Source organism: Sus scrofa, chromosome 9 (assembly GCF_054392235.1).
Source record: "Sus scrofa isolate SSC_HxYL_T2T_F1_AM1 chromosome 9, Sscrofa_HxYL_maternal_Yorkshire_Landrace_v2.0, whole genome shotgun sequence".
In the NCBI taxonomy this organism is placed as follows: domain Eukaryota; kingdom Metazoa; phylum Chordata; class Mammalia; order Artiodactyla; family Suidae; genus Sus; species Sus scrofa.
This window is the reverse complement of record NC_139391.1, coordinates 70678851-70706448: the sequence shown is the minus strand read 5'-3', so window position 1 is coordinate 70706448 and position 27598 is coordinate 70678851. Positions and strand designations below refer to the sequence as shown.

The following is a 27598-nucleotide window of genomic DNA, read 5'->3' as shown; positions in this document are numbered from 1 at the left end:
AGAGGCGGGGCTTAAACACAGCCTTGTTTGGTTACCCCGGAAAACACTGTGCTTTTCATCTATGAAATTTCTGCAAGCCATCTCCCCAAGCAAAGTGATCTAAATTGCCTAGAGATTCAGTGTGAACTGGTTTAACGTGTCTAGCTTTGCTAGCAGGGCTGAGCGTTTCTGAGGGAGCTGCTCTCCCTCTCTGAATCCTGATGCCCCCTCTGTGCATGGAGGGGCAGGGGTGTGGGGTGGCTATTTGGAACTCTAATAACCAAGAGGTCACCCCACCCCACTGCCTCTTACCCACAGCTCCAGCACAGCAGGGAAACTGGCAATTACTGGATTAGGGCTGAGATGGACATTTGCTCTTTGCATAAAAGCCCTGGCAGTGAGGCAAAGGACGGCCCCTTTCTCTCTTCCCTCCATTCTCTCCCATCTGGCAGAGGAGTCCGGGCTCCCCACATCTTTTTGTTGGTTAGTTTCCATGGCAGTTATTGTCTGTGTGTGTGAGCGTGTCCGCCCCCTCACCCTCTCTCCTTATGCAGTGGGTCCTCGCAGCCGAGGCTCAGTGAAAACTGCCAGGGATCTGTGAGCAAGCGAGCAGGCTGTGGTCCTCCTGGTGGCGGGGGAGGGTGCAGGGGGTCACGCCTCCTTGGCTCAGGGACCCCCCAAGCATTCAGGGTGGGGCCCTCTGCCTAGGCTGCCTCCCAGCTCATTGGCTAGAGGCAGCAGCGGGGGACTTGTCAATCCTGGAGGAAGCCCTTGAGATCCTGGGGGCCCTGTGGACTCTGCCCCCAGCCTGCCCTGAGGAGGAGCCTCCAGCTGACCCCTCCTCTCCTTTGTCTTTGGCAGATGATCACCTGATGTCCTTCTCTCCTGGTCAGGTAAGTTTTATTTCAATCCATCTGTGCAGTGTCACCTTGGCATTCCCAGTGCCTGCTGCTGGGGAGACAGGCAGCCGTGGAGAGACAGGCTGGTGTGGATTGGGAGGGGTGAGGCTCTTTGCGTGCCTTTCTCCTCAGCTGGGCACCTCTGGCTCTGCAGTTCAAGGTTCCTTTCCAGCTGGTTTTAACCCAGATCATTTGCTTCAGAGATCTTTGTCTCAGGCACAGACTGACATCCAGAACTTTGAGCTTCTGGTCTGAATTCGGCTCAACTTACTGAATATCAGTTATGTACGAATTGCCGTGCTTGGCTTCGAAGGGGTTGCAAGAATGACACACATCACATTCTTGCCTTCAAAATGCTTAGCGTCTGGTGAGACAGATAGAACCACTCCACACATGGTAGGTGGACTTGGGGGTTAGACAATCTGGCTTTCATACCCTATTCTGGCTCTGTAAGCTTGAGGTCATTTAACCTAAGTCTCAGTTTCTTCATCTGCAAAATGGGGATCATAGTGCCTACTTTATAGGCTAAATTATACACACACAAATATATGAAACTTAGATCAGTTCATGACACATAATAATCACCATATAATTGTTAACTATTCTTTTAACATGACCACATGAAGTTTAAATTATATAAATTATGTCAAGAGGGAGTTCCCATTGTGGCTCAGTGGGTTAAGAACCCAACTAGTATCCGTAAGGATGCGGGTTCGATCTCTGGCCTCGCTCAGTGGGTTAAGGATCAGGTGTTGATGAAAGCCGCGTTGAAGGTGGCAGATGCAGCTGGGATTTGGCATTGCTGTGGCTGTGGCATACATAGGCTGTCAGCTGCAGCTCTGATTCAACCCCTAGACCAGGAACTTCCATATGCTGCAGGTATGGCCCTTAAAAAAGAAAATATATACATACATAAAGATTTTGGAGGAGTTCTCGTTGTGGCTCAGTGGTAATGAACTGACTAGGAACCATGAGGTTGCAGGTTTGATCCCTGGCCTCACTCAGTGGATTAAGGATCTGGTGTTGCCACCAGCTGTAGCGTAGTTTGCAGATGTAACTTGGATCCTGCATTGCTGTGGCTGTGGCATAGGCTGGCAGCTGCAGCTTCAATTCGACCCCTAGCCTGGGAACCCCCATAAGCCACAGGTGCAGCCCTAAAAAAGACTAAAAGGAAAAAAAAGAATTTGGACTGGTGCTCTGAATATCAGTGGTGGTTATTATCATGCAAGGCAGTTGGAATCACTAAGATGGTTACAGATAAAGTTCTATGGAAACATGAGAAGATGGCTCTTACCTGCCCAGATCACGCGAGGCTCCTGGAGGAGGTGATACGGAGTTTGAGCCCTGAAGAAAGAATAGGACTTCAACACGCAGGGACACATAAATGCAGCAGAGAGCACCAAGCCACTGTCCAACGCTAGGAAATGAGAGGCCTATTGGGCATCACCTCTAGAGCAGTTTGGCTGGAGACCAGGCATGGAGCCTGGTGGAGAGGCTGAGTTGGACTTTGGGTCCCAGCGTCTTGAGGACAAGCGCCAAGTTTGGGGTGTGACACTGTGAATACTGGAATAAGCAGCCCAGCCATGGGAGGAGGGGGAGTGTGACATTTGAAAGAGATCCAGGCTGGGAGCCCCGAGACTGAGCTACCAGTTGAGCTGGGTGCTCTGAGGCTCATCTCTTCCCCTCGTTCGGGTTTGTTTTCTCACCTGTGAGAAAACTTGGTGCACCTCATAATTTTACTATAATTCTTAACCATGGCATATAAATGTGAAATTACAAATCAGTATGTAAAACACAAGGTGCTATTCTTCAAGATAAAGAAGACTTAGTGGATCATCCGCACAGCTCTGATGGAAGTACAGAAGGATAAATCATTTACCAAGGAGACTTTTGAAAATCATCACGCCTGATTCATAACAATAGTTGAATGAATGATCTCTCCCATAATTGACTGATGGGTTGACTTATTTATTCATTAATTCAACAAATATTCTTGGAGTTCCCACTGCATGCCAGGCATTAGGTGTGGTGGCAGGACAGAGTGGTGAATAAGAGGCACAGATCTGCCCTGAGATGCCCATAAGCAACTCAGGACACTGGCAACCTGAGGACGTCCCTGTGCCCCATGGGAGCAGATTCCATCTTGCTGGCTGTCTTCCAGTTTCTTTCAAGGATTACTGCTGTTGGACATTTACTTGTATGGTTTTAGGCTCCTAAGACGCACACGCCTCCACGAGTCTTGCGAACACCTCCTCTCTGCCCTCTGCTGGGGGGCAGTTGTAAGGGCTTTGCAGTAAACAGCTCAGCCTTCATTACTCATAAATACCATGAATTCCTCCCGCCTTCCATCACCCCTGAGATGAATTGAAGGGCTTTAATATTTAAAGAGAAATGAATTTGTAATTAGCACCTTAACTGTTATATCAGAGCCATTCCGGAGGTTTTCTATTTAAATGCAAATTGAATCTTCCCGAAGGAAAGCTAATAAGTGATGAAGTAGATAGCCAGAAATGAGGAAGCTGGAGGAGGGAGGTGGCGCTGATGGGAGCTGTCCCTGTTGTGTCATTGACCTGATGCCTGCGACACAGTCCCCTCCCCTAAAGTCTGGGCTCTGAGGCTGAGGGAACCTGAGGTGGGGTCTAGGGTGCCTGGAGCCTACATCTCAGTTCCTGTTGGTGGGAATGACCAAATCAGTAGCTGTCTGGGTAGTTCCTCACTGGACTGTTGGAGGTCATCAGATGATACCGGAATCTGGGTTCTTGTTCACGGCACTTGAAGAATGAACTCCACAAACACACAGGCAGCAAGCAAGCAGTTTTTATTAAAGGAAAGCAGATGGCTTCCAGGACAGCTGCGAGTGGGGAGAAGAGCCCCTTTCTCTATTGTCCTATAGGGGTTTATATTCCTTAAAGTTGGGTGGGCACCAATGTGGGGTCCAGAGAGATGTGGTTTTCTCCCATTGGCCTTGCTCAGTTACCTATATCAGTCCTTGTCCAGTAGGGCCCTAGGGGTAGAAATGTCCCATCAGTCTCATAGTTTCTTTGCCCTTCTCTCCCTATAAACTGAGTCACAGGGGATCAGAGATTAACGTCCCTTTGGGCGTAAGTACACTCTCTATCGCAAACAAGGCCTGTGGAGCCCTTAAGCCACAAATGTTAATTCAATGGCCATATCAAAGAATGCATCAAAGCCCATGCCCCTACACTGACTAGCTGAGTTACTATCCTGTCTCAATCTTGGAATCGTGGTGGCCTGGAGAAGATAGTGGTTTTGGAAGAAGATATTTTCAGAGAGACCTAGGTTTGAACCCAGAATCCTTTTCTGATTAGCCTCAAGGACTTGGGTGAGTTTCTGAATCCCTCTGAGCCCCATGCCTTCATAACGTAAACTGCTATTAGTGCCTATACCTCTCAAGGTTGCTGTATGAAGTTCTCTGTGCCACAGTAAGTTAAAGATCCAGCCGGCATTGTCCCTGCGGCGGCTCAGATCTCTGCTGTGGCATGGATTCAATCCCTGATCTGGGAACTTCCACATACTAAAGGCACCGCCAAAAAAAAAAGGAGTTCCCGTAGTGGCACAGTGGATATAAATCCAACTAGGAATCATGAGATTGCAAGTTCAATCCCTGGCTTTGCTCAGTAGGTTAAGGATCCAGCATTGCCGTGAGCTGTGGTGTAGGTTGCAGATGTGGCTCAGATCTGGCGTTGCTGTGACTATGGTGTAGGTCGGCAGCCGATTAGACCCCTAGCCTGGGAACCTCCATATGTTGCGGGGTGTGGCCCTAAAAAGACACACACACAAAAAATTGCTGTAAAGACTGCATAATAAGGGGGTTTCCCTGGTAACATAGCGGTTAATGATTCCACATTCTCACTGCTGTGACACCAGTTCAGTCCCTGGCCTGGGAACCTCTTCATGCCTTCAGGCGAGTCCAAAAAAAAAAGATTACATGATAAACAGAAAAAACGTGCCTAGTGTACAGTAGGTGCTCAACAAATGTTAGTTTCCCTCCATTGTCACAAGATATTGCTGTGCCAACTAAGCATGTTAAGGTAATCGAGAAGCAAGTTGTCAAGAAAAAGATGGTATCCCTCTGTTTCCCTTAAAGTAGCCTAAGGCATGTGGGGGCCACTAACATCTTCTATAAAGCACCAGATAGTAAATATTTGGCACTTTGCAGGCCATACGCTCTCTGTTCTCTGTTGCAACTATTTCTCTCCACTATATTGTAGTGGGAAAGCAGCCACAGACAACACATAAACGAATGAGCAAATGAGCGTGGCTGCGTTCCAATATAACCTTATTTATAGATGATGAAATGTGAATTTCACATAATGTTCACGTGTCACACAATATTTTTCTTCAGATTTTTTCCCCAACTATTTAAAAATGTAAAAACCGGGAGTTCCCGTTGTGGCTCAACGGAAACGAATCTAACTAGCATCCATGAGAACGCAGGTTCGATCCCTGCTCTCGCTCAGTGGGTTGAGGATTTGGCGTTGCCGTGAGCTCTGGTGTAGGTCTCAGACGTGGCTCAGATCTGGCGTTGCTGTGGCTGTGGTGTAGGCCGGCAGCTGTAGCTCTGATTCAGCCCCTAGCCTGGGAAACTCCATATGCCGCAGGTACGGCCCTAAGGAGCAAAAAATAAAATAAAATAAATAAAATAAAATAAAATAACAAAAATGTAAAAACTGGGCGTTCTCATCATGGCTCAGCGGAAACAAATCCGACTAATCCATGAGGATGCAGGTTTGATCCCTGGACTGTATTGCTGTGGCTGTGGTGTAGGCCAGCAGCTGCAGCTCTGATTCAACCCATAGCCTGAGAACGTCCATATGTGCAGGTGCAGCCCTAAAACAAAAATTTTAAAAAGAAAGAAAGAAAAAATTAAAATGTAAAAATTGTTCTCAGATCACATGCCATGCAAAAACGGGTGGAGGACCGAATTTGGCCAACGAGTCATGTTTGCTCAGCCCTGCCCTAAAGTCTGACAAGAGATCTTCACCTGGAATTTGGGAGTGTCTGCACCCAGGAACCTCTCAGGACATAACTCCTGAGGCTGGGGCCACCGGGGAGGGATGTCATCCAAGAAAGAAAATAGGCCTTTGGGCCAGGACTGCCAAGAACAAAAGGAAACACAAGATCCCTGGTGGCAGTCTCCACTGGGGTGCCAGCCACTGGGTCAGGGCGTGAATACTTCTCGGCCTGGCGATGTCCAGGAAAGACTGAGAGAGAAGCAGCCATCTTCCCTGGACAGGCTACGGATGGCGCTCAAGGGCTCTCTCCTCAACCGGGAAAGCAGTGCAAGCTTTTTGCGCTCCTCAGACCTCCCAGTGGCATCCTGGCTGATGAGGACGGACAGGCCCTCTGATTCAGCCAAGGCTCAGCCTGTTTCCACCCTTCCCCGGGCTTACTTACATCTATTCTTAAACACGCACGCACAAAACCCACTTGCAGCCAGCCCGTCACGCCTCCCCACCCCCCTTCTCCGTCTCCAGCACAGAGAGAACACAGGTCACCATGCCAGATGGCAACCTTGCTGCTGTGGCAGATTGCTGAGCTCCCGTGGGAGGAAGGGTTAAAGCAGGGCACTGGATGATGCCAGCTCTGCAGTCCCCACCCCCCCTCCTCTTTAATGTGCCTCTGCCTGGTCCCTTCTCCTGAACCTCTGGGGAGGAGGGCATGTGTGCACGCACGTGTGTGTGTGTGTGTGTGTGTGTGTGAGATGTGAAGCACCAGAGGACAAGGGGAGGTGATCAGGAGAGACCTTGCCAGAGGGAACCACCCTGACTCTCTGTAGGGGTCCTTCCAGCTGGAGGATGGGCTGGACCCACTTCTCTGGCACCCATGGAGGATGGTGGGCTCCTGGAGGTGAGCAGAGCCAAGGGGCGGAGAATGAGGCTGCTCTGTCAGAAGCTGCCCCGAGACCTGGCAAGGAGGGAGAGCCCAAGACGGCTGGGACCTCTGAGGGTAACTGCTGTTGGGTCCCAGCTCTCTAGAGGCCCTGAGCTGACTGTCATCTCACACCAGTCCAATGTGTGGGCACCCATCATACTCCTCCCAGCCCCAGGAAAGGGCCCAGAGTCTTGGATTCCAATGCACACCAGGTTCACACAAAACTTGATGCTAACAGGGAGGCAGGGAAGGAGAGTCAGGCCATGAGATGTCTTCCTTCTCATGTCAGCAGTGAGGATCGATAGAAAACCAATACATATGATTTTACCAGGTGAGCAATACCCACCTTAGGGGCTCTCTAAGGAGCAGTTCCAAACAGAAGTGAGACAACAGCCTCGCAGCCTGAGCTTTGTCCCGGGGATGGGTGGTTTTACTGGGAAATAAGGGCCCCTGCGGGAGGTGAGCAGGAGAGTCTTTTGTCTGAGGAAGGTCTTGTTCCTGGGCCTCGGAGCTGTGTGACTGGACTGTGGGTCCACCGCCCTGCTAGCTTAGAGCCTGCCTGCAGGAGAGCCAGCCCCCGACACTCCCCTTTACCCCGCCCCCGCCACCCTTTACCCCGCCCACCACCATCTCCTCCTTTACCCCGCCCCCACCACCCCCTTTACCCCGCCCCCACCACCGCCCCCCTTTACTCCGCCCCGCCGCGCGCATCTGCCAATCAATCTTCCCTGCAGATTTCCCAGCTGGAGCAGCGGGGCTGGTGTGTAAATCATTCAGAGCCCTCTCTCCGCTCGGCCAGGACGTGGAGCTCTTTTTAATTAAGAAGAATGGAGGATGCTGCTGGCTCTGGAAATGGCGATATTAACTTACTAATGGGCATTTAAAGAGCTATGTTTGAGTGCTCTGCGGCTGCCTGCCCCAGCCTGCGGCCTTTGCTCCTCAGCAGAGCCGCCCAGGGCCCCGGGAAGGCTCTGCTCTCCTCTGTATTTGAAGGGGTGGAGGATCAGCCCTACCAGTGCCCAGCCAGGCCCTGGCCTAGTGACCTGTGACAGACGGGCCCGTTTTCACGTTTAGAGGAATGGCCAGAATCCGGATGACTTGAGCCCTCCGCCGCCTGGCCTGCCGGGAGGAAAGGCAATAGGCACCCCAGAAGTGTCGGGGCCCAACAGGAAGTTTGATTTGGTGTCCAGGTGCATGGCCGAGGTCAACAAGGAGCCAGCCCATTAGCACCAGCTGCAGCTAACACAGGTCCCCGTGTCCCCAGCTGAGGAGAAGGAATGAGGGTGGTAGGGACAGCGGTGTCAAGGGAAGCTCCCCAGGAAAGTCCCTTCCGGTGACCGGGTAGCGGCCAGTGCCTGTAAAAGCCGGTCAGGCCAGACCTCTGTGCGTTCGCACCACCCAGAAGAATGTGAGGATGTCCATTCTGAAACTTGCTGCTTTGTCGCTGCGGTTAAACGATTCTCCCTCTGGGGCTTCCCACCCCGCAGGGCCCGCGGAGGAAGAACACTCCCGCTGAGAGAGACCTCAAGCAGGCGTCCTCTTCCTCTCCCTTCCTTCTCGTTTTACTCGCACCAGAATGGCTATGACTCGCCCAGAGGGGCACAACCTGGCTAGGACGATCCGTGGGCTGGGACAGAGGTCTCCTGACTCTTAGTCCTGTGTCTTTCCTGTTTCAGTATCTCTCAGGGGAGGTGGCACCACGGCCTCTCACCTCACCTCCTGCAGCTATTTTCATTTTCTGAAGCTCCTGAGCAGGAAATTCTTCCTTTTTATAACCCAGATCCTCAGGCTTTATTATAAGCCCCATTTCCTCTTACAGTTTCCTCCATAAACACAGGGAAATGGCCAGGGTCTTTCAGAGACGGCTTCCCTTCCTGCTGTCATTATCATCTTAGGCATTAAACAGCGGGAGAGTCGGCAGCTATCCAATTCTTTCTTTTCTAAATCTCGCAGCTGACCTCTCATCCCTTACCTGTATTCACCTTACAAGTCTCCCGATTTTACCTAAATAGGCAGGAAGTTGCTCACGGTTGGATGGGTGTGTTCATAACTGACACCCATTAAGTCCCTCTAGGCTCCGAGCTCTGTGGTCCGAGCTGTGGGCTCTGGGGAAGGAGGAGAAAGCAAGGTGGGTCATGGAAGGAATGTGACTAATTCAACTCTTTAATCAAAACTGCATGGTAGGGAGGGGAAGCCCCCTTGTCTGAGGCCATTCTGTGGGACCCCAGATGGCCACCCCAAGGGTGGCAGCGCCATGTGAACAGGTGCAAATGATGGTTGCGACTGCTGGCACCTGTGTCGAACCATCTCCCATCAAGTCTGCTTGAGCCCCAAATCCTTCATCTGGGGCTCTCTTTCTGCAGTGCTCCACCATCTTCAGGGCAGTGGGAAGGTGTGTGAATTCTGGAATCAGACAGACAGGGCCTGAATCTTGGGACTGGGCAGGAGGGCACTCTGGCGAGGATTTTTGATGTTGGGGGAGGAATTTATGCTTCCTGTGGTCCGCCTCCATCCTGACTGGATGAGCCATGCTCACTCCGCACCCCCAGCCCAAGCTTTCTGGCAAGGAGTAAGAAGCTGATTTTCTAAAGGAAGGGCCCCAGTTGTTCTCCAGATCCGAATGCTGTTTAGGCTGCTGCGGGAGGGATTCCAGTTAGCTAGAAAGAAAGATATCCTGTCCAAGCCTTAGGCCCAGGAATGGTGGATTATAGTGGGGGGTGGGGTGGGGGGACTGGTAAGGTGCCTACCTGGTGAGATTGGCGCCTGCTCTTTGGGTGCGCTGGCTGGAGCACTCAGAAAGTCAGAGGTGCAGAAACCTGCCATCACAGACAGAGGGAAGCCAGCTCCCCTTTACAGAGGGCCCACTGCACACCCAGGAACTATGCCTGGCATCTTGTGCTCCCCTAATGCTAGAAAGTTCATTTTCTTCTTCCCTTTTTCACAGATGAGGAGCTGAGGTTTGGGGTATACGTGACTTCCTCATGGTCATACAGCCAGGGGGCGACCGACCCCAGATTCAGGCCCTGTCTTGTCTGATTCCAGAGTTCACACACCTTCCCACTGCCCTCAAGACGGTGGGGCACTGCAGAAAGAGAGCTCCACAGGCAAGGGGATCCGCGGCCTCCGGGGCTCCAGGTGTGCCCCTCCGCCAGCATGGTGCCCACAGAGGGCATTCTGGAGGTGCCCACTGAAGAAGGTAAACTATATTTCAGGAGGGAGAAAGGAGCTACTGTAGCACTTAATAGCTAAACAAGTCCTCTTCCCACCCCACCCCCATATGTGCCCTCCATCTGGAATCCCACCCGTCCCTTGAGGCCCTGCCACAGTCGCTCCATCCACAGTCTGCCCCGCTGGGAATCTGCCTGGCTTCCCTGGGAAGAAACTGCCCCTTCATCCACAGCCTCAGCTTCTTCACTTGCAATTCAGTGAAGTCCAGCCCCTGAATATCTAATAAACTCAATCGATACTGAATCAGACTGGGCATTCTGTTTTAGGTAAAGAAGACCTTAATAAACCCAAGATAACACTTAAAAAAAAAAAAAAAACTGAGTGGGAATTCCCATGTGGCTCAGGGGAAATAACAACCCACCTAGTATCCATGAGGATGCAGGTTCGATTCCTGGCGTCGCTCAGTGGGCTAAGGATCCAGCATTGCTGTGAGCCGAGGTGTAGGTCACAGACACAGCTTGGATCCTGCATTGCTGTGGCTGTGGCGTAGACCCGAAGCTGTAGCTCCAGTTCGATCCCTAGCCTGGGAACCTCCATATGCCACACTTGCAACCAAAAAAAAAAAAAGAACCTGAGTTATCTTTTCTGGGGCTGAGCACCCCTTCAGTGAACTTGACTGATGTCTCAAATCACAATAATCAAGACTCCAAAGTACCAAAGGCTTTATCTTCAGAGGCCTTCGTGGACTTTCCTCTCCCCTCATCCCTACCTTCCCAGTGCCGCCTTGTAACCAAGGCAAAAACTCAGACAGTTTCCAAGAGAGAAGAGAAACCCAGGCCCGATGCAACAAAAGCAAGAAGGATTTCAGCTTGACGTGAGGAAGAACTTCCTGACAGGGAAAGTGATTACGCACTGGAATGAGCTGGTGAGGAATCAAAAGGGGTCACTGGACTCCCCAGCTCTGCCTGGCACTCCTAAGTCCCCAGCTTGGTGCACTCAGCCCAGGCGTGGAAACCGCAGGTGACTCAGGGAATCTTAAGTGGCCGTTGCTAGGTTACAAGCTTCCTCAATGTGCTTTCAGCGTATGGACTAAAGGATGTCACCTGGCTGGGAGGAAGAGCCGAGGGGGGAAGGCATGGGGGAGATGGAGAGAAGCCAGGACTTCCAGAACAAGCAATTAGGCCATGGCCTGGAAGGCATCCTCTTCTTAGTACTTTTCCAAGAGTCTGAGTCCCTAGATCCCATGGTCCTCATTGAGGGGGATGCTTGCAGGACATGAACATGAGTTGAATTTTTTAAAATTATTTTATTTTATTTTATTTTATTATTTGCTTTTTAGGGCCGCACCCGCGGCACATGGAGGTTCCCAAGCTAGGGGTCCAATCAGAGATGTAGCCACTGGCCTACGCCACAGCCACAGCAATGCTGGATCCTTAACCCACTGAGCAAGGCCAGGGATCAATCCTGCATCCTCATGGATGCTAGTGGGATTTGTTTCTGCTGAGCTACGACAGGATCTCCTGAACATGAGTTTAGAATGGGGCTGATTCTGGGGCTGTTTTCCAGTCCTTCCCCAGCTATGCTACCTGGCACAGACAGTCTGGCAATGGGGAGAGGGTAGTTACTAGAGTCCTTTGAGCATCTGGGCTCCTGCCTTCTCTGTTATTGGACAGAAAGCCAGGTGAGAGCAGCGAAGCTTGGTGTCCTTGATGATGCGCAATTCTTTCATTTGTGATGTAATTGTAATGAAGTGAAAGAGCATCGGATTTGGAATTCACAAACTAGACTCACCCTGAATGGCTCACATGGTCATAAGTCAGTTACTTCATTTCACTAGGTCTCAGAGTCTCCATCTGTAAGAAGTGAGTATTAATACCTGGATGGCCACCTTTCTTAGGATTTTTGGTTGCCGGGGGCGGGGTGGTGGTGGTGGTAGTGGTGGTGGTGCAGTTTGGCCATGCCTACAGTGTGCAGAAATTCTCCGGTCAGGGATCCAACACTAGTCACAGCAGTGACAATGCTGAGTCCTTAACCACTAGGCCACAAGGGAACTCCCTTTAAGGTTATTTTTAAGACTGAGAAAGTGAATATGCCAGGGCTTAATTTAGCTTGAGTTATGCAGAAATAAAGTAGTATGGAACTTTTTATACCTGCTTATTGAGTTGTGTGAGCTGGGGTGGAGGTGGGGGGGCACAAGAAGCCTTACCTCACTGTGCCACAGTGGAAACTCCCAGCATGTTTTGTTTTGTTTTGTTTTGTTTTTTAATATTTTTTCCACTGGCTGTTTCTCAAGTAACTTTAACTTTAAGTAATCAGTAAGCCATCATGGTATATCTTAGGCCAGTCTTCTCTGAGTCCCAACACAGCCTACAACTATGAAGATTCTAGAGGTATTTCTTTGCAAGTACAAAGAATTCAAATTTAAAAAAAAAAAAAAAAAAAAAAAAGGTGGAGGAGTTCCTGCTGTGGCACAATGGATTAAGAATCTGAATGATGTGGCTTGGTTCACTGCAGAGGTGTGGGTTTGATCCCCAGTCTGGCACAATGGGTTAAAGGATCCAGCATTGCCACACCTGTGGCATAGGTTGCAGTAGTGGTTTGGATTCAATCCCTGGCCCAGGGAACTTCCATGCCATGGGTGCGACCATAAGAAGAAAAAAAAAAAAAAAAAAAAAAAAAAAAAAAAAAACCACAGTGGAATTTCTTAGCCAAGAATTCAAGATGTTAAAATGAGCCTATTGTGAGCTGTGACTTTTGTTTCTCACAGGAAGTCATTTCTAAGTGAGGGGCAAAATATTTTCGCTTGTTCTCACTTTTCTTTTTTCTTGGTTGACAGTAGTTGTAGTAGTAATAGTATTAATAGCAACTTACCAGGACCTTGCTATGTGTCACCATGTGTCAGAAGCTGAACTGAACATTTTACAAATATAATCTCATTTAATCGTCACAAAAATCTACAAGGATATATCTATATTATGGAATGCTACTCAGAAAAAAAAAAGAGTGAAGCAGGAGTTCCTGTCGTGGTGCAGGCAGAAACAAATCCAACTAGGAACCATGAAGTGGCAGGTTTGATCCCTGGCCTCACTCAGTGGGTTAAGGATCCCGTGTTGCCACCGTGAGCTGTGGCATAGGTCGCAGATGCAGCTCAGATCCTGCGTTGCTGTGGCTATGGCGTTGGCCAGCCACTGTAGCTCCGATTAGACCCCTACCCTGGAAACCTCCATATGCCGCAGGAGCAGCCCCAAAAAGCAAAAAAAAAAAAAAAAAAAAAAAAAAGAGTGAAACATGCAACGACTTGGATGAATCTCCACGGAATTATGCTGGGAGCAAAGAAAAAGCCAATCCCAAAAGGTTGCATAAAGATTATATTTATATAACACTCTTACACTCTTGAAGTGACAAAATTATGGAGAACAGATTGGTAGTTGCCAAGGAGGAGAGGGAAGGCATGGGTATAAGAAGGCAACAGGTACACCTGAAATTAACACAATGTTGTAAATCAACTATACTTCGATCTTTTAAAAAAGGCATCATGAAAGGTTCTTGTGGTGATGGAAATACTCTGTATCTTGACTCATCAACTTCCATGTCCTGGTTAGGATATTATTGTACTATACCTTTTGCAAGATGCTACTGCTGAGGGAAACTGGGTTAAAAGATGTTATTTCTTACAACTGCATGTGAATCCACAGTTTATCTCAAAATACAAGGTTTAACCTAAATAAAATAGGGAAACTCGGGCTCAGAGCAGTTAAATCATTTCAGAGTCAGAGTTCAAACCCAAGTCTGTTAGCCTCCCAAGCCAGAGTGTTTCAAGACTTGGCTCTATTCAAGGGAACCAGGTAGGAGGCCCCCAGATGCCTGAAGTTCATCACACCAAGGAGTTGATAGGTGTCCTGGGCACTTTGTTACTGGGGACGACTGCCCTCATAAGGCCATTAGAGAGTGGCTTAAAAGAATTATTTGGCAAGCCCTGTGGGTTGGTGCTGAGAACCAAGATGTGATGACCTGGTTTCCCCTTCCTGAGGTGTGTGAAGACGGGTGATGTGGGAGGGACCACCCCCGCATTTGTCTTTACATGTTTGTGTCTCTGGCTGTGTCCACGTCACTGGGCATGTGTCAGTTTCCCCGGCTATGACTATTTCCCGGTGGAGGGAGAGAGGATGTGTGAGGTAAGGCATATGTGCGCAGGTCGGGGTGTACCTGCTGTTTGGATGCACCTGTGTCAGGTCTGCGCGTGTCACACCCACATCACTTGTTTATAGTAGGTTAAACCATTTGATAATACCTCTCCAAAGCAAAGCCGACTACTGAGCCAGCCTGTCACGAACAGGGTCTGTGTACTGTAGATAAACTGGGTAATTGGACTCTCCGCCTCCTCATCCAAAACAAACACTCACAAACCGCCCACCCCCACACTGGAGGGAGTCTGGTCCCTGTCATGTGGGTACTTGGATCTAGTGCCCCGCTTTCCCTGAACGGTAGATAAGGTGAGCGTCTCCCGCCGGCCCTTTCCCTCCCCCGCGGGCCGGGTGCCAGCCAAGGCTTATGTAAAGAGGTCACGGCTCGCTCGGCCACGGGGTGCACGCGGATTCCTGCACAGGCGGGGATGTGCGTGGAGCAGGCTCGCCGGCCTCCCCTTACCCCACCCCCTGGCCGCAGCTCGGTTTCTCCTTCCCGCTGCTCATTTATTCTCCTCATCTGCATGTGTGACGGCGGCGATCGGACTGGGGAAGGACAGAGCGCCCTCTCCTCCGCTCCCCGCGCCGCTCTCGGGTAATGCGCTGCCTGCGCCTTGCCGCCGCGCTCCTCCGGCCTGGCTGTGTAAGTGGCGCGGGGGCGGGGACGGGGGATTGCCGGGAGCAGAGGCTGGGGGAGGCAGGCGTCGCGGAGAAAGGTGTTAACTCCTCGCTTCTCCGGGAAGCAGCCGGACCTCCCAATCCCTGAACGCCCCCGGCCCCCCCTCGCTCCGCGGGTTTCCGCGAGCTGGGGAGCGGCCAGCGGCGAGAGGCTGGGGACAAAGCGGAGCGGGCGTGATGCCGCCGCGGGGTGGCGCTCTCGCCGCCTCGTCTTCCCTTGAAAGTTGGCCGGGGGCTGGGAGCCGGCGCGCCCGCCCGCGCCAGGAGGCCAGGGCGCGTGGCCCCGGCTGCCCTTGATTCGCCCCCCATTCCTCCCGCAGGGCCGGGCGCGGACGCCGCCGGACCGCTGAGTCTGGAGGGACGGTGAAGCGCTGGCCGGCGTCGGGGCCCTTGCCGGGGGTCGGGCGGGAGCCGGCGGACGGGAGCGAGATGGAGGAGGCGAGAGGGGGCGCGGAGTAACCGGCGGATCCCCAGCCTCGCACCTCTCCCGGCGCCCTGGCGCTCCGCGGGGCCACGGCGGGCGGGGCCCTCGGGGCTGCCATGGAGGTGCCTAACGTCAAGGACTTCCAGTGGAAGCGCCTGGCGCCACTGCCCAGCCGCCGGGTCTACTGCTCCCTGCTGGAAACCGGGGGGCAGGTCTATGCCATCGGGGGATGTGACGACAACGGCGTCCCCATGGATTGCTTTGAGGTCTACTCCCCCGAGGCCGACCAGTGGACCGCCCTGCCCCCTCTGCCCACGGCCCGAGCCGGGGTGGCCGTCACCGCCCTGGGGAAGCGGATCATGGTGATCGGGGGTGTGGGCACCAGTCAGCTGCCCCTGAAGGTCGTGGAGATGTACAACATCGATGAGGGCAAGTGGAAGAAGAGGAGCATGCTGCGTGAGGCCGCCATGGGCATTTCGGTCACGGCCAAAGGCGAGTGGGGTCAGGGCTGAGGGCGGGCGGAGAGAAGGGAGTGGGGGGGTCCGTGGGGAAAGGGATGGAAGCCAACACCGCGTTGGAGGCCGCTGTCACATTCCTGGTACCGTTCGATCCTTATAGTGGACACTAAAACTAGAGACCCGCTGGCTTTATTTGACAGAAGGGAAAACTGAGACTTCAACAAGTGAAGTGTCTAGTAAATCCTTATTATGCCAGAGCTCCACTCCTCACACCCCCAGGCCGGTCTCAGCAAGCTGGGCAGGCGGGGCCAGAGGGGAGAGCCCGAGGGTTAGTGCAGTATCTCTGTAGATATCCATCCCTTCCCACAGCGCCACGCAGGTGCCACCACCTCCAGACACATGTTTGGGGTTCTGGGAATGTTCGTGCCATCCTCATACCATCACCAGGCCCCACTGGAAGGACGTAGGGACCTGATTCCAGGACCTTCTCCCTCCCCACCATCTGTTTCCTAACGTCAAAGATACTGATGAGTGGAGACCCGAGGGTTGTGCTCCTGGGCCATCTTACTCAGGTTCACTGAGTTCTCAGATCATGCCTGTGCTGACCATGTGGTTTTGTGATTCCCATTTCACTTTCTCCAAGGCCGTCCTTTCCTCCTTTCCAGGCATAGTACAGCCCAGACCATTGAGGAGGCTCTGAAAGCTCTTTTGCTAAAACAGACACAGTTTCATGGGAAACGGTCCAACAGGAGTTAGGAGACCCCAAGTTCAGATCAGACAGGCTTAGTAGGAGGCAGCCTTCCCTCCTTCTCTGGACAAACCATTTCAGCTGCCTGTTGGGTCGACTGCAGATCAGAAACCAGTATTTCTTGAGCATCTGCTCTGTCCCTGGCACGGTTCTAGGTCTCAGGGAGCAAGGAAAGAGGCAGAAGATCTGACCCCCGCCTTTAGGAGCCCAGGTCTGACCACTGAAGGTGACCAGGGAGAAACTCTAATTCAGAATGGCTCAGGGCAGAATGGCCAATAGGGCCTCCCAAACACGCAGTAACAAAGATGCTCAGCAGGGAGGCTCATGGAGAGATAGAAAAGGACAAGGTAACCTTTATCCCCAGGCCTCAATCATTGGTGCTGAAAGACGAAAAACGAACACTCATTGAGTCCTTGACATATGTGCTTTATATATAGTAACCCCTTTGACCCTCACAACCTGTCCGATGACTTAAGTGCTACCCTCATTTTAGAGAGAAGCAGTGTGAGGCCTACAGAGGTTAAATAACTCGCCTGTGGTTACTACCCGGCTAGCAGGTGATGGTCGAGTCTGTGCTCTTAACTGTGGCATTGAATGAGTTCAACTGTTAGTTTACTAAGAATTGACATGCCTGTCTGCTGGGCTTTATACCAGATGTTGAGACCACCAATTAACAAATTCTCGAGGACCTAACCATCTAGTGAAAGGCACCGATAAAGATGATTTCAATAATGCATGGCAAGTAGGATGACGCAGGTGCCACGGGAGGTATTGAGCTGCTGCTCTCAGCCCAGCCTTGGAGCTCAGGGACACCCAGGTGACTCTGAAAGGATGATAAGAATCAAGTGCAGACGTGCTCGTCTGGGGGTGGATGGGAAGGTTCCAGCTGGAAGCGTGCAGGTAAACACTGGAATGGCAGAGGCAGAGTTTGTGTAAGGCAAATTTCTCATTAGCGGGCCCCATCTCCCAGCCACAGGCTAGGGCTGGGTTTTTTGGTTTTTTTGTTTTTTTGGTTTTTTTTGGCTTTTTGCCATTTCTAGGGCCACTCCCCCGCAGCATATGGAGGTTCCCAGGCTAGGGGTTTAATCGGAGCTGTAGCCGCTGGCCTACACCAGAGCCACAGCAAGGCGGGATCCAAGCCATATCTGCAACCTACACCACAGCTCACAGCAACGCCGGATCCTTAACCCACTGAGCAAGGCCAGGGATTGAACCCACAACCTCATGGTTCTTAGTCGGATTTGCTTAACCACTGCACCATGATGGGAACTCCATAGGGCTGGAATTTTTTTTTTTCTCTCTCTCTTTTTCTTTAGTAAGATTGGAAAGTAGAAAGAAGCAGTCCTTAACCCTGAAAAATAAAGGCCCCTTAGAGCCAGAAGCGGTGAGGACTGGGCCATGAGGAGACAGAATCCTGGGCAGGAGTGGATCCCTGGGAAAAAGAGGGCCCTGGGGGTAGGGCTGTGTCCTTAAGAGGCTGAATGAGATATCAGGACGAGGCCCTGGGAAACGTGAACACCTTGCCCATCCTTTCTGGTGCTATGTGTCATCTGCAGCCAAGAGCAGTAGAGAATGGGAGGGGACTCGATTCTCTTCTCAGAGTCCCCAGCTCACCGCCTGGGCAGGGTTTCTTCAAATTCACCCCTAACCCTGTCCCATTCAGTGTGTGATGCCTCCTGGAGCCCACACGCTTTCCAGTCTGCAAAAAAAGGATGGCCCTCCCCTATGCAGACACAGAAAGAAACAGCAGCAGTCCAGCATCCCGCAAGGCCCATGACAGCAGGGCTGACCTCATTTCTAAAGGCTCCTGCTGGGTCTAGAGAGCTCTATACTCCGGGAGTGCCTGGGGAACAGGCCATGACTGGAGGGCATCGGAGGAATGCCCCTCCTCCTTGGCATCTCCTCTGGCTGCCCGGGAAGGGAGAACAGGGGACTAAGCCCAGACAACACTTTGCACAAGGCCTGCAAAGGGTTGTCTGGGCCTAGCCTACACCACAGTTTACCTCTGTGCAAGGCTTAGCATTTCGGGCTTAACCAAGAGCCGGACACCAAGTGAGGCTAAGGCAGGTAGCCCTGACATGGGTTCAAGAAGACCCAGGCTTGGAGTTCCCATTGTAGTTCAATGGTAATGAACCCGACTAGTATCCATGAGGATGTGGGATCGATCCATCCCTGGCCTCGCTCAGTGGGTTAAGGATCCGATGTTGCCATGAGCTGCGGTATAGGTCACAGAGGGAGCTCGGATCCGGTGTTGCTGTGGCTGTGGCATAGGCCGGCAGCTGCAGCTCCAATTCGATCCGTAGCTGGTGCAGCACTAAAAAAAAATAAAAATAAAAAAAAGAAGATCCAGCTGAACCATGGCAGGAACGTTTAATGGTGCCACCAACCCATTCTCTGGCAGAGCCGTGGTTGGGAACCTGGCCTGGGTTCGGTGCTGGTGTTCAAGGGGTTAACAGAGCCCGGCCACCACAGGGCATGAGGACGATGGGCCTCTCTCATGGTGTCTGTTGTGTGGCCTTTCTCCTTAGATTATCGCGTGTATGCGGCAGGCGGGATGGGCCTAGACCTCCGTCCACACAACCACCTCCAACACTATGACATGCTCAAGGACATGTGGGTGTCTCTGGCCCCCATGCCCACCCCAAGATATGCTGCCACCTCCTTCCTCCGAGGTTCCAAGATCTATGTGCTGGGTAAGGCAGGTTCTGTGTCCTATGTCTGTCCCGCCTCCCCTCTTCTGGGTCACTTCCTCTGGGAAGCAGGGCCTGTGTGCTGCGCATCTCCTGGGCCCCGGGGGTTAATCGCACTGCCCCATCCCTCAGGGAGCTTTTTGTCTGGTCCGATGACAGTAAGACGGGGAACACCCAGCCCTGTCCCCCGAGACTTACTCACCCTGCTCTGGCCTCCAGGCGGACGACAGTCCAAGTACGCAGTCAATGCCTTCGAGGTCTTTGACATCGAGACTCGCTCCTGGACCAAATTCCCCAATATTCCCTGTAAGCGGGCCTTCTCCAGCTTCGTGACCCTGGACGACCGCTTGTACAGCCTGGGTGGCCTGCGGCAGGGTCGGCTCTACCGACAGCCCAAGTTCCTCCGGACCATGGACGTGTTTGACATGGAACAGGGTAAGCTGGGTACCAGCCCGTGGCTGCCCCCCTCCCTTCTGGCTGAATCTGCCACCTTACCTGCACCCCATCCATCAGGCCCGCTTACCCAGAGGGGTGAACCTTTCAGAAGTCTGCAAACCCCCCTCCATTCAGAGCTGCCCTTGGGATCAAATTCTCTCATCTGTACAACACTTTGGTTGGCTGCTTGTTTTTATCAGAGCCTTTTCCACCTGTTGTCTTGTCTTCTGAGATCCAGGCAGGGCCGGGCGAGAGAGGGCTTTTTCTTTCTTTCTATTTATGGAGAAAGGGGAGGGTCCCTGACTCCCACAGTCTCTGCCTCTAGTCACCCTCCTCTCCAGCTGAGAGCCTGTGCGAACAGAGGCAGAACAAGGTGATTTGTTACGAGATTATGATTCCTTGGGCAGCAGGCAGCATGCGAGAGGGTAGGCTGTCATTTCTAATGGCAGGAGCCATGGGATATGCCCTAAGCACAAAGGGCACATGGAGCGGAGATGCTGCCCAGGCCGAGAGCTGTGTGGGTGTCCTGTGTCTTTGGTGGGGGGTGGGTGGTCACAATCTCATTCTCTCTGTGAATCTCCTGCCATCATCCATGGCCTCTAGGGGGTTGGCTGAAGATGGAGCGCTCGTTCTTCCTCAAGAAGCGACGGGCAGACTTTGTGGCCGGCTCTGTGAGTGGACGGGTCATCGTGGCTGGAGGCCTTGGTAAGGGTAGAGCTTCCGGGCTAGCACTGTGGTCCTGGGGCTCGGTGGGTTCTTGGCATGCTGCAGGAGCAGGAGAAGATGCTGGCTCCTTCCTGCCACTGCCTACTGCTTTATTCCATAGTCTTCAAAGCACCCTGTTCCTCCCAGCTGGATGTCATGTCTCTGTGTATAGGCCTCACATGGGGTCTGGCGGTCCTTTCATACAAGGGAAACTGAGGCCCAGAAAGCAGAAGGGACATACCGACAACCAGGTGACACAGGCTGGCTGAGCACAGATCCCTGGGGCCCTATCCAGGAATGACTGGAGGTACAAGTGTAGCAGGGATGGGCCCTGCTCTTCTTTTGCTGACTCATCTCTTCTCCCTGGATAGCCAGCTCTGTCGTGGAGTAGGAGAGCAATCTGACCAAATCAGTGATTCTAATGAATTCAAGATTTGCTGTATAAACCCTCCCAAAGGTTAAGGTATTGTGAAGGCAGGAATATCGACAGAGGAGAGACAGATGGGCAGCCGGGTTTCCAGGCACCCAGTGTTTACTCAGTGTGGATAGACATCTCCACACACACTTTTTTTTTATGGCATCACCGGGGGCACATGGAGGTTCCCAGGCTAGGGGTCAAATTGGAACTGCACCTGCTGACCTACCCCACAGCCACAGCCGCAGCGATGCCAGATCCTTAGCCCGCTGAGCGAGGCCAGGGATCGAACCCTCCTCTGCATGGATACTATTCGGGTTCACTTCCCCTGAGTCACAGTGGGAACCCCAGATGTCACCCTCCCCACTTTACCCACACAAGAAAGGAGCTTGATGAGAACTACACCATGTGAGCTGTCCTTGTAGTAAAAGGCAGACGAGAGACAGTAGTGTCTTGAAACTCCTGGTAAAAGCAGGTGGTGGGGAAAGAAAGCTTACTCTGGAAGAATGAAAAGATAGAGAAGGCAGGAAGGGCACAGGGACTGTTTGACCGAAGGTGGGGAAGGAGCAGGTCTGCAGCCAAGGGAAGTCAGGGTTGCTTGGCTTCTGCTTGTGGTCCCAAAGGGAGGGAGGGAGGGAGAGAGACTGCCGATTCGGATTGGTGGCTGGACTCCTTTGTAAGGTCCGGTTCCCGTGGCTCTTTCAGGGAACCAACCCACTGTCCTGGAGACAGCAGAGGCGTTCCACCCAGGGAAGAACAAGTGGGAGGTCCTCCCTGCCATGCCCACGCCCCGCTGTGCCTGCTCCAGCATCGTCATCAAGAACTGCCTCCTGGCCGTGGGGGGCGTCAACCAGGGTCTGAGTGACGCCGTGGAAGCCCTGTGTGTCTCTGACTCCTAGCTGGCCCTGGACCCAGAGCCTGTGGCCTGGACCAGATCACCCACTCTTGGCGAGAGCAATGGTCTCATCAAAGCAGTTTGGGGCTGCTTCTCAGGATGCCAGCTCCCGACAGCAGCCTGTGGGGTCAGTCGTTGGGGCTCTAAGTGATCTCTCCCCGCTCCAAAGCCTAGCGATCCCAGAAAATTGTAAGAGGTCTGGATGACTCTGCCAAGGCCACCCCCACCCTCACCGTCCCCCGTTGGAGCTCAGGTGACCTCTGGGGAGAATCCTCACTTACTGCTCAGGCAGAGAAAGGTACCGGAGGATCTGCTACCTCCCCTCCTGTGGGTTCACCTCTCCCCATCTCCAGGATAGGGGAAGGCAGGGCTGTCTGACCTAGAGGACAGCTGCTTGTAGCTGTCTCCCTCCCACCCCCGCCAGCTCTGCACTCGTCTGAGGGTCTCCTGGATGGAAAATGGAGAAGGGCTGCAGGGGTCCCAGACCCCTCTTCTTTCCCTTGGTCTCCATCCCTTCTCCCTTAGGTGGCCATCTGTGGGCCTGCTCTGGACCTCAACTACTCAGCAAGCATTGGCTCTGGAGCTAGAGGTGGCTGACTTGGAAGGGAAGCCAGATTCCTGAGGACTGGTCCTGGTCAGCAGCCTGGGCCAGGAAGGACCTGTGCCTCTCGGGGCCCTGATGGGAGTGAGACGATGAGGAAGGCGCAGACCCCCAGCCCAGGGTCTGCTCCCCACCCTGCTCCTCATTCCATTTCTCCTTTGGTCACCCCTCTCCACCAGAAGCCTGGCCCTTTGTCACCGACGGTCCCAGAGTATTTCTTTGTGAAACCTTCTCATTTACACTGTGGCATCAAAATCCATGAAGGATGGATTCATTGCACTCTGGTTAACAGCAGCAGCACAATGATTAAAACCTCTATTCCTATCTTCTCTGCACCCTGGTGCAGGGGTGGGAGTGGATGGTGTCTGGATGTGTGGCGCGGACCCCATGAAACCATCCCTCTGCCGTCCTCGGGCTAAACGGGGCCCCAAGGGACCACTTGTTCTACGCTGTTCCCTCTGAGGAGGTCCCTTCCTGACCAGTCCTCTCATTTCCTCACTCACTCTTTTTCCATCTCTCCCAAACGTGGCTGCTCCACGAGTGTGTTGAGAAAAGGGAGCACCATTAACCGACTTCTTCATCGCCTTGGTTTCTAGCCTCCGTTCATTCAGCTCCAGCTCATTTCTGCTTTGCCCAAAGTAGAAAGGGAATTGCTCACTCATGGAAAACCGCGAGGGACGGGCCTTCTCTTAGCTGGCACAGCACCTCTTTCTGATTCCCAGTTATTTTTCAAAAGCTGTGCTAACCCCGGGGATACAAAGAGGAAAAACAAAAACCAAAACCTGCCCTGGAGGGGCTGTGGGGGTCAGATAACACTCAGAAGGCAGAGGTATCATTATTTCTCATGAGGCAGGGACGCTGGCAGAACACCTGTCCCGCTCGGAGGGGTTAGAGGGAGGCTCCTGGAGGAGGTGACATCTCCCCTGAATCTTCTGGGACAAGGGGTACAGGGGGGTTTCCCTCTTTCTCTGGGTTCCTGGTCTTGCTTTACTGAGGCACTGGAGGACACTGCCACCTGCTGGCCCTGCCTTTCCTTCCAACACTGGTATCCTGTGGCCACGGGTGCCCCCTGGTGGGCAGACTGCAGAGAGACCCTCCCTACGGCTTCCAGATCCACCCCCTTCTGGCTTAGACCCCTAGAGTTAGACAAGGGGCTGGAGGATCAGATACTATGTGTGTGTGTGTGTGGGGGGGGGTAGATGGCACATCCGGGCTTCCCCGTCCACTTCTGTCTCTGCACTGCCTCCTCCCACTCACCCCCACCCCTCCCCCAGAAAGGCCTTTACAAACAGGGCTCCTTCTAAGAGGAAGCCTAGACTTGTGTATACAGGGCTTTCCAAGCACACAAGATGGCACCAGATCCGTGCATGGGACTGGGGTGTTTTTAAGTAGTCTGGGTCCCTTAGGGGTACAGCCAGCCCTAAAAGGTTCTTCTCGTTATGAGAATGAGGGACTGACCGCTGCAACCTGTGAGCACCAAGCAGGGCTCAAGCTGGTATCTGTTGGAGACTCACCTCTCAGATCCATTCTGGGAAGACTTTGGGGTTGTCTCCTTGAGGAGTGAGGGAAATGGGGAGTCAGCGGCAAACCTCGTGGCTGTACCTTGTGGTGCTAAGGAGGCTGCTCAAGATCTGGATCCGGTGGCCTGGCTCCGGGCCCCACTCCCCTCCCTGCTCGCCATAGGCCGCCTCCTCTGAATCCCTCTCTGGGAAGTTCCCTCCTCTTGTCTTCATTTCCCAGTCTGGAAAACAAGAGCAGTGACGATGCCATCCCACCAGGCACCTTCCATACTCCGATCAATGCTACTGGGGTAGGTAGTATCGTGGTATTTCACACATGAGAAAACTAAGGCTCAAAGAGATTATATAACTTGTCCAAGGCCACAAGCTAGTAAGTGACTGAACCATGTCTGATCCCCAAACCCGTGACCACAGCAGTGCATTGCCCCAGATGGAGCACATCAGCTGCCCCGCGCAATGTCAGGGGCTCAAAATGCCAAGCTTGGAAAGATGGAGACTGTGTTTCCCAACGAATGAGGATGAGGATTAGCAAGGAAAGACTGAGAAAGGCTGCTGACATGAAATGCGCAGGCAGCATTCTAAATGTACATCCCGAGAAAGTTCCCTTCTGGCTCTTTCACGCCATCAGCTATTCCAAGGCACTGTTGAGCACTGAACACTGATTATGTGTATGACATGGTGCCGGACGTGGAATTCCTGCCCTCCAGCAGCTGCGATCTTGGGAGGGAGACCGGACTGAATCTGCTGTTATGATTTGATGAAGGTGTCAGGCAGGTTTCTAGGCAACAGTTCTCAAACATCACTTTGAAGGAAGAGGGAGACCAGGCAGGCAGAGGAGGATGACCCCAGGCTTTGAAGCTAGAGCTTCGAATCATGATTGTCATGTGCTAATGATCTCCGTACACTGTTAACTCCTCAGTCTCAGGTTCCTTATTTGTTTGTTTTGTTTTGTTTTGTCTTTTTGCTGTTTCTAGGGCCGCTTCTGCGGCATATGGAGATACCCAGGCTAGGGGTCTAATCTGAGCTGTAGCCACCGGCCTACACCACAGCCACAGCAACTCGGGATCTGAGCCGCGTCTGCAACCTACACCACAGCTTATGGCAACGCCGGATCCTGAGCCAGGCCAGGGATCGAACCCGCAACCTCATGGTTCCTAGTCGGATTCATTAACCACTGAGCCACGATGGGAACTCCTCGGTTTCCTTATTTGTAAAGTGAACAAAATAAGGCCTCACTGTGAGATGAAGAGCTACCTAATTTACATAACATGAGATGCATATATAAGGTGAGTAGCTGCATTATGATTTTTATTGTTGAGGGAGAGACAGGTGTTCTCAAGCCCACTTAGAGAACAGCACGTAGCAGAGAACCTAGGGAAATGGGCTGGAAGTGTAGGCAGGCAGATCAAGAAAGAACTCACGTGTCTTGCTGAGGACTCTGGACTCTCTCCATATGGAAACTGCAAGCAAATTAAAGGTTTTAAGTGGAGAAGCCCCATGATCGGATTTGTGCCATTGGAACATGGGATAGTCTGAGTTTCTCCTCAGAGGAAAATGAAGTGAAGTCCAATCACCAAGGCATCATCGAAGATCAGAAAGAACTCGAGATTCCGCTACGGTGCAGTGGGTTAGGGATCTGGCGTTGCCACCATGGGTCGAAGATGCGGCTCCAGTTCGATCCCTGGCCCAGGGAACTAACATGTGCCACGCACGTGGCCGAAGAAAGGAAACAACAACAACAGAAGGAACTCCAGCTGGGGTTGGAATCCTCTGAAAAACATGCAGCCCTTTCAGGCCTCTTTGGAGAAGGCCCACACAAAGTGCTAGGAGGATAGATCCCTCCCTTCCATCGCTTCCTTTCCTCCAGAATTTCTCTCTAATGATTTCTTGCATTTACATTGAGCTTTCTGGCCCATAGAGACCCTGCACAGGAGGTGGGATACCCTTGGCCTTTTCCAGTCTTTGTCTTGCAGAAGAAGAAACCAGGAACTGGGAACCCTGTTGAAACTGTGACAGTATTAAGGGCCTGAACCCAGCCTAAACCCAGATTGGGACTTGAACCCAGTGCCGGGACTCAAACCCAGCCTAAACCCAGATTGGAACTTGAACCCAAGGTTTTAAATTAGAATCACTCACCCTGTGTCTGGACTCACTGAGGTTCAGGTTCTTCATGTCTCTCTGCACAGAACGATTCAGCAAGAGACAAAGTGATAGCAAGAAAGAGATTTATTGGGAGTTCCCGGCGTAGCGCAGTGGTTAACGAATCCGACTAGGAACCATGAGGTTGAGGGTTCGGTCCCTGCCCTTGCTCAGTGGGTTAAGGATCCGGCGTTGCCGTGAGCTGTGATGTAGGTTGCAGACGCGGCTCGGATCCCGCGTTGCTGTGGCGCTGGTGTAGGCCGGTGGCTACAGCTCTGATTCGACCCCTAGCCTGGGAACCTCCATATGCCACGGGAGCAGCCCAAGAAATAGCAAAAAAAAAAAAAGAAAGAAAGAAAGAGATTTATTAAGATAGGGTGCTTGTGAGAGATGCAAGCGGGCAGGCACAGAAGCTCTGCCCCGAGGATCCAGTGGGCTATAGTTTTATCATCCAACGGGAGTGAGGGTTGGAAAAGCCTGCCTCTTCCTTTCTGGGAGTACCAGCTGCTCCCTGGTATCCGGTAAGATGCATATTCAAATCCACAGAAGGCTGGTCCTGAAACTCTTGCCCTTGGTCTGAATCTGAATGCAGCCCTCACCCCATCCCCCAGCCTGAGGCAATTCTCAAGTCTCCACTAATGAAGCAAAACTGCCTTGTTCTGGTGGCTTTTCTGAGCAATCTATTTACTTACAGCGTTCTCCCAATGTCCCCTAAGTTTCCCTCGTTATCTGTGCTCCTTTATTGGGACTTCTGAAACTACCTGTGTCTACTCCATCCCTATCACTGTGACTAGCCTTTGGTGGCTCAGCTAAGAAGTGATGGGAAGGAAGGAAAGGAAATTCTAACCCAGTTGGGCAGGGGCGAGGGTGGGTTGGGGGGAGTGCCAAACACCCCCTGCCCCTGCCGTTCTAAGCTCTGCCCTAAGAGACGGCATCGCTGCCCCCAGATGACTGCAGAACAGGATCAAAGCCTCCAGAGAACTGGAGTCGAGGCCACCAGGTGAGATCAAAGAGCTGAGGGGGCAGGTGCATTCTGACCCTGAATGAGACAGACCTCATTCAGGGTCAGAAAGAGGCAACCGCAGAAGTGAAGGCAGGAAGCAGGTCCTGGGCAAGAGCTGAAGAGGCGGGCACATCAAAGGACCCATAAAAGGACCCAGGTGGGCTGGGCCACTGTATTTCCATTTCCTCAGTTTCCCAGGGCTGCCGTAACAAAACACGGCACACCGGTTGCTTCAAACAGCAGAAATTGCCTCATGATCTTGGAAAGTCTATCGTCTCACGAGTCTGGAAGTCTGAAATCCAGCGCAGGGAGAACCCCGCTTGCCTCTTCTTAGCTCCTGGTGGGTGCCGGCAATCCTTGGTGTTCCCAGGCTTGTGACAGTGTAACTCCAGCCTCTGTCTCTGTCTTCTGTGCCGTGTGTGTCCAGATGTCTCTCCTCCTGTAAGGACACCAGTCATTGGATTAGGGCCATCCTGACCCTGTATGGCCACATCTTAATTTGATAACATTTGTAAAGGCCCTATTTCCCAAAAAAGCCACACGGATCCCAGGGATTAGGACTTCAACGAGGTCCTATGTACAGCACAGGGAGCTATATCCAGTCTCTTGGGATAGACCATGATGGAAAACAATATACGAAAGGGAATGTATATAAATGTATAACTGGGTCATTTTGCTGTACAGCAGAAATTGGAACTACTTTGCAAATCAGCTACACTTTAATTTTTAAAAACTGAAAAAAATTGTTTGAAAAAAAAGAAA

General features: G+C 52.3%; 1 protein-coding gene across 6 annotated transcripts; it reads left to right on the top strand.

Moving 5' to 3' along the window:
* Positions 1-27598, top strand: KLHDC8A (kelch domain containing 8A). 6 transcript variants are annotated; one of them, XM_084976850.1, is made up of 6 exons: positions 1-462; positions 841-872; positions 18962-19126; positions 19343-19558; positions 20162-20263; positions 21384-22498. In XM_084976850.1, exons 3-6 carry the CDS (start codon positions 18988-18990, stop codon positions 21575-21577), a joined length of 651 nt encoding a protein of 216 aa, XP_084832976.1. In that variant the 5' UTR covers positions 1-462; positions 841-872; positions 18962-18987; the 3' UTR covers positions 21578-22498. The 6 variants fall into 6 exon arrangements, 4 of the variants coding, with proteins under 4 accessions (XP_084832976.1, XP_084832975.1, XP_003357440.1 ...); XR_014815643.1 differs by lacking the exon at positions 1-462 and adding an exon at positions 26125-27598 and having other exon boundaries at positions 556-872; positions 21384-24669; XR_014815642.1 differs by lacking the exon at positions 1-462 and adding an exon at positions 26107-27598 and having other exon boundaries at positions 556-872; positions 21384-24681.